Source organism: Nesoenas mayeri, assembly GCF_963082525.1.
Source record: "Nesoenas mayeri genome assembly, chromosome: 7".
Lineage (NCBI taxonomy): Eukaryota > Metazoa > Chordata > Aves > Columbiformes > Columbidae > Nesoenas > Nesoenas mayeri.
The window spans coordinates 26803259-26817279 of NC_137551.1; the positions used below are offsets into that span (position 1 = coordinate 26803259).

Here is a 14021-nt window from a genome sequence, read left to right on the forward strand (position 1 = left end):
ATATCTCTCCTGTACTGAGGAACCCAGTAGTGGGCACATCGCCCCAGATGGTCTCACCACTGCAGAGTAGAGGGCAAGGATGACCTCCCTCTGCTTATGATGATCCATGATCACAGCCATCTCTCATATCAATTGTCAGTGATTGATGACAGAAATAGTGATTTTTCAGTTGTGGTTGTGTTTTAAGATAAATCAATGAAGCAAAAGGAAAAAAAGTGTTTTTTCTTTGCTGAAAAAAAAAAAAGTCTCCCCAATCTAGCCTTGTGCTTGAAAAAAAGCCAAGTATTGTGGTTACTAAAGTAGGCTCTGTCGCTGGTGGTGATGCCTTACAATCCATAGTCTTGTAACTCTCCAGTAAGATGTGGATGTGACATGTTTTAGTGATTAAGAACTGAAGGCAAGGGGAAAAGCAGTGTATGCAAACAGGTGTGATTATCCAATGTATACACGAGTGAGCAGGTACCCAGCTTTGAAGTGTCAAGCTTGGAGAGTGTTACTTGTGGTAGGTGCTCTGAACTCAAGATCAGAGCTCTGCAGGACCCCGCTGTTCTGGCTCTGTGAATACCCAGTGTTGGTAAGGCTGAATGATTCAGCGTTTAATTAATTACCAAGCCTGTTGGGATCCAGAAACAACTCATTTCTCTTCTTGCCCCCAGGGAGAGCAGGGTACTGTACTCAGATTTTGCTTACTGCTCTTCTAGAGGAGAAGGCTGCTTACAACATCCAGTAGCAGCTGCTGCTTTTTTTTTGTTTTCAGAACACAGCTGCAATGATAGTGCTTTTTTTGGGATTAATTAGTTAAATAACAGAATATGTAAATAAATGTTGCGATAGAAACCAAGATCCCTTTGAGGTATTATTTCTTCTTGACTACTGGGGCTATTATAGTCTCTACAGTAGTCAGCAGGGAAAATTAGACCTGTGTCTAATTCTTCATACTGGAGCAATGTGGTTGGAACCCATCTTGCTGTTGGGAAGTGTGCCCTAATTGTTCTGTGATAGTGTTATTTTTGGATTCTGGAGGGAAAGCAGAGGGAGTGTGAGCTCGCAGCCTGTGTGATCTGGCATGCCAGGGAGACAGGCAGCTCTATTTCCACCTTGGCGTTTTGGTGAGAGACCTGGCCCGCTCGCTTGTGCTGGTGTGTAAAGCCACGTGGGCTGATGTCTGTCACTGGGGAAGGATGAGCAACAGGGACAGCAGGGGTATTTGTGAGGATGCTGATGGGCTACCAGGGCCAGAAGCCCAGGGCTGTCTCAGCAGGGGCCATACTCAGGGCTGCAGAGAAGGGAAAAAAAAATGCCTATAATTGCAAACAAATATTTCTGAGTGCGGTGGCTTGCTCCACTCCTCGCTGTCAGTTGACCACTCCAACTTGCCTCACCAATAAGAGGAGGGAAAATGAACAAGCTAGACAAGCCCAGAGCCCATCCCAGCACATGGAAAGTGGCTGGAGTTAAAGGAGAAGGGAGATAAACAGAGCAAGAACTGGTTTATCCTCATGGTTTATTCTTAGGATAAACAAATCCATTGTCAAGTGTTGTGTCTTGCCCCTTTCCTTCAAAGGAGGGGAGGAGAAGGAACTGAAGCGCAGGTGGTTCAAAGGAACAACGAGGACTATCAAGGAGGGAAGCAAGGGAAGGGAAGGAAGGAAGGAAGGAAGGAGAATGCTGCTTTGTTTCAGCAAGTCACCTTGTGTCTGCTGACCAGTGTGTGGGGGCGGCATGCGTGTCTGCACACTTGCACTCGAGGGCCAACGAGAAGGAATGCAAATGAACTCTCTTTCATCTCAAGTGAATGCAATTTCATTTAACTTGCACATGATTGTTCCTGCAGATTAGTTGTTGGTGCAGCTGCTAGCCAAGCCTTCCCACAAATGCAAGGGAGATCTGTAGAGAAGCTGAACGTGGGTGCTGCATTGCCTTGCCCATTAAGCAGTGTTCCAGCCTCTTAATGCAAGGGAATACCCTCCAGCTCTCTCTTGTAAGGGGACATATTTGTTAAAAGGTTTCTAAATATGTTTTCTTTGCTGCAATTGTATATCCTGCTATACAAGATTTTTGTTACTGACTGCAAGAATAACTAAAAAGCAGCGTTACTAACTTGTAATGTGTGGTAATACTTTAAAACTTCGCATTCTGGAGTCATTTGGATAGGAGAGGAACTGAATGTTTAATAGAAAGAAATAATAATTTCCAGTCCCTGAGTTCAAAGCGAATGTTAAATTGTGCCTTTTTTGCCCCCCCAAAAAAACTCAGAAGGCAATGAAAAATAACTCTTATTTAATAATTTATTTCAAATCTCCATGTGTGTAAGCCCCTCTGAGTTCTGCAGGTTTGAGTAATTTTTTGAACAATTTAAGGCTTTTTGGTAAAGGCACAGCATAAAAGGAAATTATTCCTATAAAAAACCAGTGCAAGTAGGAAAAACAAACTTCATTGTGGTGCCAGCTCTTGGAACAGCGTTGGGTGCATAGGGCTGGCCCTCAGGAGAAAAGGGACTGCACTGTCCCAGAGGAGCAGCCTTGAAGCCACAGTCAACGCAGCATGACAGCGAGGACAGGACTTCTACACCTCTCTGGCTTTGCTTTCTCAGGGTGCAACTTAGTCCGTAAAAAAGACCATCCCCTGCAGAGACCATTTAAGGCAGTGGCAAGGGTTTAAGAAAGCTCAGTGGCAGGAGGGTAGGGACAGGGCTGCTCTCCTCTTCCAGTTCCTACTGTCCCTCATCACTGCAGGGCTGCAGTGCCACCGCAGCAGATGGGTATGTGTAATGTGGTCTTTTGCCTGGCAAGTGTCTCACCCTTTTCCCCTACAATGCTCCATTAATACAGCTAACTAACTATAATTACATAGTATATACACTTATGTATGTATGTATACATACATTTATATAAAACTAAGTTTGGTTGAGGTCTTGCTGCAACTTGCAACGCGAACAAGCGGGACTCTGGTCTGGTGGTTGGAGGACAGATGCGGTGAGCAGCAGGCAGCAGTGTGGCTTCCTGCAGGTACTGCTTCCTCTGAGCCGCCACCTCGCCCAAAAGCTGTTCTGCTGATGATGCTGTCTTCTGGGTTTATAAACTCATGATTGTGACCGTTTGGGCTCATTAGAGATCACCACGCACCTCACTAAGAGCAAAACAAGTTTGGTGTCCTGCCCAGATTCCAACTTGGTAATTACAGTGTCTTTCTGAATACTGGGGATGTTGGTGATTCCTCCTGCCTTAGTCTCTCAGTTATTTGCTGTGCTGCTGTATTACTGACCCATTCCTTTCCAGGTGCCATTGCATCCCCCTTGCCACAGGCATTTACCCACTGCTTCCTTCTTTTTCCTTGCACTGTGAAGCCCCTAAAGTGCTCCAGGACCTGCCTGCCCAACAGGCGCTGCACAACTGCAGAAGAAGGAATCGATGTCAATAAAACAAGTAGGTGTGCAGAGTGGCTGGGGCTAACCCTGCCATGGGGGAGGCCGACGGGACTGCAGGAGTCATGGTTAGAAATGTCGTGTCTACCTCTTGCTCCCTGAGGTTTCTGCTGGTGCATTAAAAGGCAGGGAGCACTGGAGGTGAAGTGTGTGTCTGCTCTCTGCTCCCCTCGGCTCTCTGGGAGCTGCAACGAGACATTGGTCTACGAGGGAGGGGTTCCCCAGCTCAGTGTATTGCTTGTCAGCCTCTACCTTGCAGCTGATGATCCCTATTTACCTGCTAAGAGAAGTAATTTTGCTGGGAGGAATATTCCCTGTGAATCCCTCAGCTGTGCACTGATACTGTTATGCCTGCCAGGTGATCTGGGGAACCACTCCCAGCACCTGTCTTAGGAAGCCAAAAAGAGCATTTCATGACCTTCTGGACTTGGCCCATTCCCTTCCACCCCTTTGGCCCATTTGTGGAGCCGGCTGTAGAGGGGGAAGCCCTTGTTCTCCCGATAGATGTAGACACCTGTGATGGCGTTCCACTGGGGGCTCGGCTGGACGCCCTCCACTGGGAACTCCTGCACCAGCTCCTTCTCCTCCTTGTCCAGGGCCACGAAGCCAAAGAATTGCTTCACGTTCTTTGCCGCCAGGATCCTGGAGTGGACCTCGGCTGTGCGGCGGAAGAGCTTGTCCTCGTTGGAGCGATACTGGCCCCAGTAAGACTCCTGCCGGTAGCTCAGTGGCGAGCAGCAATGCTTCAGGCACTTGGTGAGGAAAACCAGGACCGCGACAATGCCGATGAGCAGCCAGCCGAAGAGCTGAAAGAGAAGAGAGAGGCTGTGTTAGGACAGGGCACGGTGGTTTTACCTACTCTGTGTGGCTTTCTCCCCAGCATGCCTACCTGGGACTCGTATCTCAGCCTCCGGGTCACATCATCCCTGTACTTGGTGAGGTTTGCTGGCACATCTTTACAGGGAAACCTGGCCAGCGCCTCGGCCCCGTACTCAGCTGGGAACTTGTCCAGAGAGGACGGCCTGACAAACTCGCTGAGGGCGCAGATGTAAGCCTCCCCGCGCAGCAGTGAGATGACCGACCAGGTGACGGGCGCCACGGCTGCGCGGCCCATGATGGAGCCAAAGAGGAGGAAGGTGGCAGCAGTCGAGAAGTTCTTGGTACCGCGCTTGTGGCACTCAGCCACCACGTTCCAGGTGTGGTTGTTCCAGATGACACCGATGAGGAAGAGGGCCAGGGCTGGGACGCCGATGGCAGCCAGCCCGTAGATGTAGTTGCGGGCAGGGGAGCAGGGACAGTTGAAGGCGAAGACTGAGAAGAGCTCCTCGCTGCCCACCGTGCCCAGGGCCACCAGGCCATTGAAGATCATCACATCTTTGCTCTTGAAGAACAAGGAGAGGAAGCGGAAGTTCTCAGCGATGAGAGCGGCCATCTCGTCCTGGGAATGAGGGGAGGTGTGCCCTGCAGCAGGGGGCTGTGCTGGCCCACCTTCCAGCACCGACGGACACGACGATGGCGGGTGAAAGGGCCTTGGGCAGGCTGTTGTGCAAGGGGCTGCTCCAGGAGCCTTCACCGCTGTCACTCCTGCCTGGCGTCCCAGCCTCTGGAAGTGGTTGCAGATATCAGGGATACTTAAAAGTGGCCAAAGAGGGATTCAACCTAAGCAGCGAGGGAGATCTTGGTCATTTCAGTTTCTGACTAAACCAGAACCTCCAAATGTGGTCTGCAGCAAAGATTACCAACAGGACAGCTGTTTCTGCCCCTGTCATTTGCAGGTTTGTCGTCTTTCCTTCTCTTTGGTTTTAGTCACCTCCTGCAGAGGCAATTACTGTCAGCGTCGCTGCCGGACACTTGATGATCTCCCCAGCCTGCAACGAAGGAGGACGCTGTGTTACTGGGGAAACTGGACCAGAGCACTGGTGTTGGGATGCGTCCCCAGCCCTGCCGCTTGACTCACGCTAGTCCAGGTACACACAGCACGTGTGTGCTGGTGCTGCGCTGCCTTGAAGGTGCTGTGTGTGGCTTTTATGTCCCTCTTTAGACCCGATGAGTTAATATTTAGTAACAGGCAAAGGTATGTCAGGGAGGCAGCATGAGGTGCTGTGAGATGGCTCAGCAGGTTTGGGGGCAGGGAAATGAAGAGGATCAGGCAGGAGCAGCCCCCACTGCCAGAGATGAGCAGATGCTCAGGGGCTGTTGCTACCAGGAAGAGAAATTACTTTCTGGGAAAGAAGAGCGTTTTTTGATGACCCGGGATCCAAACACCAAATGCCAATAGAGCTGCATCAGCAATTATGTAGGCGTTTTTGCTAGGGCTAGGTGTGGTGCTCCTCTCCCACAGCTGGCTGACATAACCATGCTGCCTGTCCTGGCTTGGCCTTGGACTGCTGGCCTCAGATTGAGACCCTCAGCCTGCACACTTGGTGCCAGAGATGCACTTCACTGCCCTTTGCATGTGCAACTTCCCCCAGCCCCTTCTCCCAGTACAATGCTGATTATAATGGGATGCTGGCCTTCAGCTGTGTGGACTGCAGGCTCTCAGGACCAAGTGAGGGAAGGCACGTGCCCTGATTTTTTTTAAGGACAGGGAAATAATTTGAAAGTGTATCTGTTCCCTCCACGGTGATGCCAGCCCAGGCCATCCCAGCTCCCCCATGCCACTTGCAAGCTGCATTTAAGTAATTTCTTAGGTGACTTTCCATCTGTGCCACATCCCCACAGGGTTGCTTCTCAGGAAGCCCCAAGCACGTTGCTCGCTCTGGGAACCCTCACTCATGTGACAAAACCCGCAGGGCTCAGGGTAACTGCTGTCATCACGGTTTGCTGGAGACAGGAAGGACTCGGGCACCCAAATAACCGTCCCCGGCACCCTCTGCAGTGCTGGGAGCATCGGGGCACACCCAGAGCTCCCAGGGAGCCTGACCCACAGCAGGGCTGCCCCGAAATCTGCCCCGATGCTGGCATCTCCCAGCCGGTGTGGGTGGAGCAAGGCTTCCCCTGGCCAGCCCCAGCTGTGGGGAGAAGTCTGCAAGGAGATTCGTGCAGAGGAGGAAAAGGCACATTAATCCTTATGGTCTCTTGTACAAGGGTTGCTTGTGCACTGTGCTTTAAATCACTGTTGTGCTTCGGTTCATCTGCTGCTCCTCCAAATCCTCTTTTACCCCCTTTCTCTGTGGGGCCGTGGGAGGGAAGGGGAGCAGAAATTTGGCCTTGGTTCCCTGCAGTGTCTAACCCATGGCAGCCCCTTCAAAATCATGCAGTGATATTGCTGAGTTCAAACACAAGCAGCCCTTAATGTCTTCCTGCATCTTCCGTTTTCCATATGCAAAACTCCCTCAGTAAAAGAGACAGACCAGATGAAAACTGCAGCCATGTGCTGGGAATCAGGCCTCCGGTTTGTGGTACCCCACTTTTGCAGCCAGATGCTAAACCGGCGATCTTATTCTAGTGCGTGGGGTTCAAAACCCTGTTATTAGAGTTATCAGCAAATAGCGCTGATAAACAAGGCCCTGAGACCTTCCTGACAGTGCCCGGCAACCAGCAAAGCAAAAATAAAAGGAGGTGGCAAAGGAGAGTATGCCATTTTTCGGGGGGAATTACCCTTCCTCTGCTTGGGGGTTATGGTGCCTGTCCAGGAGAGGGGTGAGGAGGAGGGGTGGGAAGAAGGTGTTTGTAGCAAATAATTTCTTAGCAGCCTCTGTTAAAGTGTTTTCCCTGAAACAAACATGAAAGCAAGAAAAAAATGAAGTCACTTACTTGAAAAGTTGTTGAAACCAGTTCTGGAGCCTTCTCAGTTCTTTGTGTGGTTTTTGCTCCGGCTCTGGCTGTGGGGGGTTCCCAGCCGTGTGCAGGGCTGTATGGAAGTGGGGATGCAGCTGAGGTCAGGCTGATGGGCGAAGCAAAAGCTGGTAAAAACAGCATTAAGAGTTTGGCAGCTTCCTTTTTCAGTCTGCAACGCACGCTCGGCTGTCGGCTTTTAGGAGGAGGGAGGAGGTTGTTCTGGGGCCCTGTGTTTGGGTGGGGCGAAGAGTAGGCGCTTGGCTTCTATGGGGTGCAAGGCTGTGCCTTTAACAAGAAAAAAAAAAAGGAAAGGAAAGGCTGAGAATGAGTCACTGGAAAAAGCACATCGTCTTTTTTCAGACCTGCGATGCAGCTGTGCAGTCTGGCTGGGACAGCCTGGGATTTGCCTGGAGGACGGCAGCGATGGGGTGCCTTGCTGGGATGCACAGGGGAGACGCCGGAACCCCCAGCCTGGGGAGTGGATGCAGCCCCCATGGTTCCCAGGGGATGCAGCCGTGGATGGGAGAAACCTTTGATCCCTTGTGAAGGGGCAGGAACTGCTGCTTTTGTGCACGGGAGCTGACAGAACCGGTGAGGAAGACAAGAGCCTGGTTGGTTTTTGGAAGAAGCAGGAACCCACCATCGTGAGCTCTGCAGGGTGGCTGGGTTTCCTTCCCACCGCCCGGGACCCAGCAGCAGGGCTGGGGAGCCATGTGTGCAGGGCTGGGCGCAGGCCACGATTTGGCGAGTGCGGTGCATTCCTGCCCAGCTCGGCTTTTCCGCTCACTGCTTCCTCAGCAGAGCGATGCCTGCGAGGCAGCTGAGCGCGCCTCACTTTCCCCTTCCGTTCCTCCCTTCTCTCTGCTGTTTGTCCCGTGGCTCCAGCACCTGCCCAGCCTGTTGCAGAAGCTGGAAAGCCCCATCCTCCTTCCCCAGCCTCCTCCTCACTGTGTCCCTGGGGTTAAACTCAGCCCTCCCAAGAAAATGTCTTCAGCACAGACAAATCTTGAGCAACACCCGTGTTCCCCTCTGCCCAGAGCAAAGCTAAGCTCAGCCTAGCGTCAGCAGTTCAGCCGTGATTTCTAGGCTGAGTCCTCCTTCTTAACCCCAGATCTGGGGTCCCAGGTGGGTTTTTGCCGCTCGCAGGTGTTTGGGTGCAGTACACTCCCAAACCTCAGTGACTGCCTGGGGCTGACTCCTCTCTCGCACCCACTGACTTGGCAAGGGGGCCCAGGGCTCGGTCTGTGCTTGGGTGCTGCTGGTAACCAGGCTTAGCACTGGGACTGCAGCCCGGCTGAAATCCCATGGACTGTGTTGGGGTGCCTAGTGAAAGGTGTCCTCCCAAAGGTGATGAAAGGTGGTCCCAAAATCCAGGAAAGAGAGGAGACCCTGCTTACTCTGTGGGGACTCTCTGCGACTGCTGAAGTTGCAGCATGGGGGCAGAGCTCTGACCCTAAAAGTCTAAACTAACAGTGCAAAAGCCTCTCTTTGCAAATACACGCCGCGTTTTTGCTATCTTAATGGCTCTGCCGTGGTGCCCGCTAGCCCTGTTTGCCATTGTGGGGACTCTGAGTGTGCCTTTGTTGCTGAGACATTGACAGTGCTGAACTGCAAATAATAGGAGTGGAAACAGCCTTTATCTTTTAATCTCCTTTGCTTTGTAAATCAGGTTTTTGTGCCTACTAATATCTGGGCAGGTGCCTGATTTAAATTTTGAGGTGTGAAGATTAATGATAAATCTGTGTCATGCTCCTTTCTCCTGGGAGTCAGCTGGATTCCGGCTGCCCTTGACTATGGGCTTGCTAATGCTTTCTTACAACACCTCAGAGAATTTCCTCGTCATTTTGGCCCTTTGTTCTCCTCTCCCCACAGCCTCTGTGGAGTTACACACCGATAATTAAGGTTTATGCAAACGACAGTCACTTCAGTTACCATCTAGCTGTAATAAGCTGAACAAGAATGAGGCAGCAGAAATTTCAAGGAGATGAGCATTTTGAAAGGGATGTGGCAGGGGTAAAACTTGTCTCTCAAAAGGGGTTTTCCTTCTGCGTATCAGTAATAAAATCAGGGCCACCAGGGAATGCTCTTCCAGGCTGTGATTTCTATAGTCACCTTGAGGGCCTGTATCCTGTCACCATTAGTTTCTGTGGAAATGTGCAGCCACCTGGTACTGGGTAGGGTTGACGGTGCTTCCCTGGCTTCCCCTCCGAGGGCCAGGGCTGGCTCGCCACTGGCCACCGTGCACTGGCAAAGCACCCCGACTCGCGTGGCCTCAGCAACCCAGGCTTGGCCTGGGGGCCCTCCCAGTCCTTTTATTGCATTCAAATAAAGAAACGCCAACAACTTTTGTAAATAGCTTTTATAACCCTTTGTGCCTGAGCATAGAGTTTGAACAGTAGTCCTGAATTATTGATTTGGCTCCTTAAACAAACACCCAGGCAGGTTATTAACATCAGTCTTTGTGTCAAGGAAGAGTTGAGGTAAAATTGCAAGAACAAACTGTCCTGCAGCAAATCTGTGGCAGGGGGTCGGCCTGGGCCCTCATCCTCCATGCTGCTGAGCGACAGCTGCTCTCCGTCTAGACGTGGCTTCAAGGAGCATCTCTGTGGTCTCCTCATTGAACAGTACCTGTGACGCCAACCTTAACATTCCCATCACATGGAATACAACATGAGATGCCCCCTCACTAGCTTGTTGCTTGGGTCAAATTTAATTTAAAGCTTTTCTTATCCTGGAAGGTGTGTGTGTCTGTGGGGATGTAGTGTTTGGGGGGGTAATGGGGAGGCTTTTCAGTTTCACAGCTTGGTTTGAGAAAGGGCGCCCTCAGCTTGTTTCATCACCAGGGGATTTTTAATACTGACAAAACCCACGCATGCTACCCAGCGCTGAGCACGTGGTAAAAGAAGGGAAGTTTCACATGTCTCGTAGTGTCTGTCTGTCCGCCACAACACAAACCTCGTTCTTGGTGCTGTGGGACACACAGGAAATTGTGCTTTTCAGCATCCCGGGGGGTTGTCCATCATGGCCTGGGATAACTCTGCACAAAACTCCTTGCTTGAATTACCAGTGCTATAGGATTTGATGTGAGAGCAGATGGGATGGAAATGGCAAGGCCGAGCCCTTTGGGTGCCAATACCCTGCAGCCCCCATGGCACTGCCCGTCGCCCCTACCCAGCTCAGATGTCCGCCTGCCTGCCCTCTCCCCAGCCCCTCTCCCAAAAGCCTCCACACAGCCCTGCACCCCCTCACACCCAGCTGTAGTAGACAGCCATCTCCTTTTGGGGCACAGGAGGGTGCGCAGGGGGCTGCCCTCCCCCTGCCCAGCCATTGCCACTGGGAAGGGCAGGTGGATGGAGGTGCAGTGGGGGCTTGCATCTGTGCCAGCTCTTCAGGGCTGTGTTCATGGTGCTCTGGTCAGTGATGCCCAGGAGCTTTTCGGCAGCTTCCCCAGCATCTGCAGGGGCTTTCCTGGGCAGGTGGCAGTGACCGGCTGTCAAGTCTGTGCTCATGTTCTCAAAGAACTGCTGGATGCAGACCTTGGCAAAGCTTCTGGCATGCTCCGCACACGTCTCGTCGAACAGCTTACGCTCAATGTCGATGTAGTGGGACCAATACCTGCTCTTCAGGAAGGCAGCCTGGGTGAAACAGGGCCGGAGGGATCTGACCAAGAAAGCCAGCATAGTCATCAGCAGCACGAAGCACCAGCCCAGAGCCTGCAGGGACGAGGGGAACCAAACCCATCACAGGCAGAACACACACCCAGCACTTCCCACCAGCCAGTAGGAGCCCCCTGGGCTGCAAACAAGCCTGGCTCCACTTTGAGTTGTTTGTCATTTTACTGTGTTTACATTGCAAATGCTGGACAAGGAGACCCAACAGTTAACATAAGGGCATCTGCTCTGAAATTTTGTTCTATGCACCCACATAAGCAGCACCTCTCCGCTTCTCACCGTGTATGGCATCAGCAGGTAGAGACCTTAAATAACACCAGACTGAATCCTTCACCCAGCCCTCAGTCCTGCCTCTGGTACAACTGTGCCTCACTTGGGTCTGGGATAGTCTGTGTCCTCTGACTCACAGCTAACATCGGTCCGGATACTCCTCAGGTTTATGCATCTGTCTAACCCTTTTCCTGAGCTGTTGGACTAGGCAACATCTATCGTGGATAAGCCATGGCGACAGGTTTCCCTGTTAATGGGGTCTGACAGTAAGGGTAAGATGAGGGCAGAGCCAGGACCGGTCTGTCTTGTTCACCATTGGTCTCAGCACAGGCTGCTGCTGGGCTGTGCAGGCAGAGCTCACGAGGTGAGCCCCCGTCTAAATACAGGCCCCTAAAAGTGCACCTGGGAGGGGTGTGTCTGGGTAGCGCCTCTTGTTTTGCAGTTCCCAGTGCTTCCCAGTAGCTGGGAATTAGGGTCTACCCAGGAAAGTCTGCTTTTTGTCTTTGGAGAAGTTCCTGTGCCTCCATTTATTTTCTTAAATTGGGGACAATAACTCCTGTCTGCCCTAAGGAGGTTGAGGGAAGAGTTGCTTTTAAAGAGGAGTACATGAATGATCAGAGTGGGTCAAACCATCCTGTCTCAAAGGTGACCAGAAGCAGAGGGCCTGAGAGGAATTAAGCACAGGACAGGTGCTTAGTGGCACTTCTTCATTTGTGGTTGCCTGGAGTGGCTAATAAACATGCTCTGGCTGCTTCCATGCAAGTAGCAGAGGCAAGTGGCATAGACTGTTACCAGCTCATTGCTTGCACGCATGATAATAAGCAGCAAGAGCAACCATGAACAACCGGTGAGTTACGTGAGGAGGATGACAGCCCACAAGCTAGCAAGTAACATCCACATCAGCTCCTTCTGAACTTGCTCTGAATGAACCTCTGTGTACATCCTGGCTGTGTATCATTGCCCTGCAGTCCTGAGCTGGCCAGGCAGGAGGCGGGGACTGAATTATCAGGATGACCTACAACTTTAGTCTCTACACCACACTGGAGGCATAAATCCCCAGAGCTGAGTCTTAACATCTTGTACCCTTGTGAAATCACCAGTCTCTGCTCTCGCAGTTTCATTTCAACAAGGAGGTTCTTTCACAGGAAAAGCTAAGGCTTGCAGTGCCTAACCTAAACCACCAGCAAAGGCACAGCCCTGATGCCTCTTACCTGTGAGATGCAACGCAGGTACCTGACAGCCACTTCGTTGGCAATGAGCTCCTGTCCATCGTAGATCTCCTTGCAGGGGATGCGGGCGAGGACCCGCTTCATCTCCCCTTGGGAGAGGCTGGGGTGGCTGGCATTGCCCAGGGTCTCCACGGGCACTGAGGTGCAGAAGGCGCAGGTGATGCACTTGCCATCCAGCAGCGTCACCGAGACCCAGACCACTGGAGCGATCATGGCCCGCTGCGCCATGGAGCAGAACATGTAGCGCAGGACAGCTGGGTCCTTCCTTCGCTGGCCCTGGGGTCTCCTCCACTCCTCTGCCAGCATGGAGACATTGTTGTTCAGCACAAAGCCCAGCAGGAACAAGATGAAGGGGGGCACCAGGAGGATGCCCAGCCCATAGACCAGGTTGTAGCTTGGCAGGCATGGGCAGCTGAAATCAAAGGCTGAGTATATCTGGGCACTGGCGAGGGCCATGATCCCACAGATGCCATTCATAAAGGACTCCTGGTTGGACTGAAGGAATTGGAAGATCATCCGAAACTTGTCCATCTTCCCTTGATGTGATTCCTCCTCTCAACGGAGTCCAAGCTATGGCCTCAGTTTACTCCATTTTTTCAAACTCCCTCTTCAAAGGTGGGCATCAACAAGCCTCTGTGCAGTTCACTGATTCAGTCATGCGCTCTTACAGCCCCAATATTTAAAGCAGAAAATGATATTTTTTTTTTTTCTGCTGATTTGGCTGCTTGCAAAAGTTCAGAATTTGCTTAATCGTGCTCTTCTTTGGATCTGTGGGACCTTGGTTGTTCCTGGTTTGCTGTCCTGGCTTTGTTCTTCTCCACGTCCCCATTTCTGCAGTCTCCTGGTCACCAGTCCCTGTGGCTGAAGGGTGCGGGTGTTACCATGGCTGTGCAATGTGTGCTCTTCAGAGCAATGTGTGCACTGGGCAGAAAGGGGAGTTGGCTGGTCGGCCTCAGTGAACCTGTTTGCAAATGCAGGAGGTGGATGCTCCTCCTAGGACTGAATGGGACGTCCCACCTTTGCCATACTGGCACACAGGGAAAAGCAGGGCATCAGAGCTTCCCTCACCTCCCTCCATGTCTGCATCACCCCAGCAGCATTTAATGCAAGTGCCTCACAGGTCTGCCAGACCTCTAGTCTGTACCTGGTTCTGCTTTACTGGGAAATGCCTTTTCTCTGTTTTATTCTGTAGAGGGCATGGAAGAGAAAAGAAAAGGCAGAGGAAGGAGAGATAAAGCTCTTGGTGCTCTGGGATGTTTTATCTGTACTGCCGAATTCTGTTATTCATTTCTCTCCGTCCTACAAATGTCCATTTTTCAGCCAGACTTACCAGATGGCACTTGTAGCTCTTTGGTTTTCACAGCTCTATGCCCTCACGGCTTGCTAAAATATCCTTTAAAACCTGACTCAAACAGTCTGGTGACATCCGGAGGCACACAGTGCTTTTCCTGACTTTAGGGCTGGAGAAAAACAGGCAGAGAAAGGAGAGAGGGCTGCAGGATCAGAGGTGTAGAGAATGAAACCTGCTCCTCAGGCAGGTCCTACTGAAAGCATCAGAGTTCCAATGTCAATGACAACCAATGGTAAGACCAGGGGAAATGGGTTCAAACTGGAACACAAGAGGTTCCACTTCAATTTGAGAAGAAA

General features: G+C 51.5%; 2 protein-coding genes across 2 annotated transcripts; both read right to left on the reverse strand.

The window, feature by feature from the left end:
• Nucleotides 1–3813: 3813 nt before the first annotated feature.
• On the reverse strand, nt 3814–4856 carry CALHM2 (calcium homeostasis modulator family member 2; the record flags this gene model as incomplete). Its single annotated transcript, XM_080348000.1, has 2 exons — nt 3814–4230; nt 4314–4856. The coding sequence occupies 2 exons, from the start codon at nt 4854–4856 to the stop codon at nt 3814–3816; spliced, it is 960 nt and encodes a 319-aa protein (XP_080204126.1).
• Nucleotides 4857–10449: 5593 nt separating this feature from the next.
• CALHM1 (calcium homeostasis modulator 1) lies at nt 10450–12905 on the reverse strand (the record flags this gene model as incomplete). Its single annotated transcript, XM_080348054.1, has 2 exons — nt 10450–10917; nt 12357–12905. The coding sequence occupies 2 exons, from the start codon at nt 12903–12905 to the stop codon at nt 10450–10452; spliced, it is 1017 nt and encodes a 338-aa protein (XP_080204180.1).
• Nucleotides 12906–14021: the final 1116 nt, after the last annotated feature.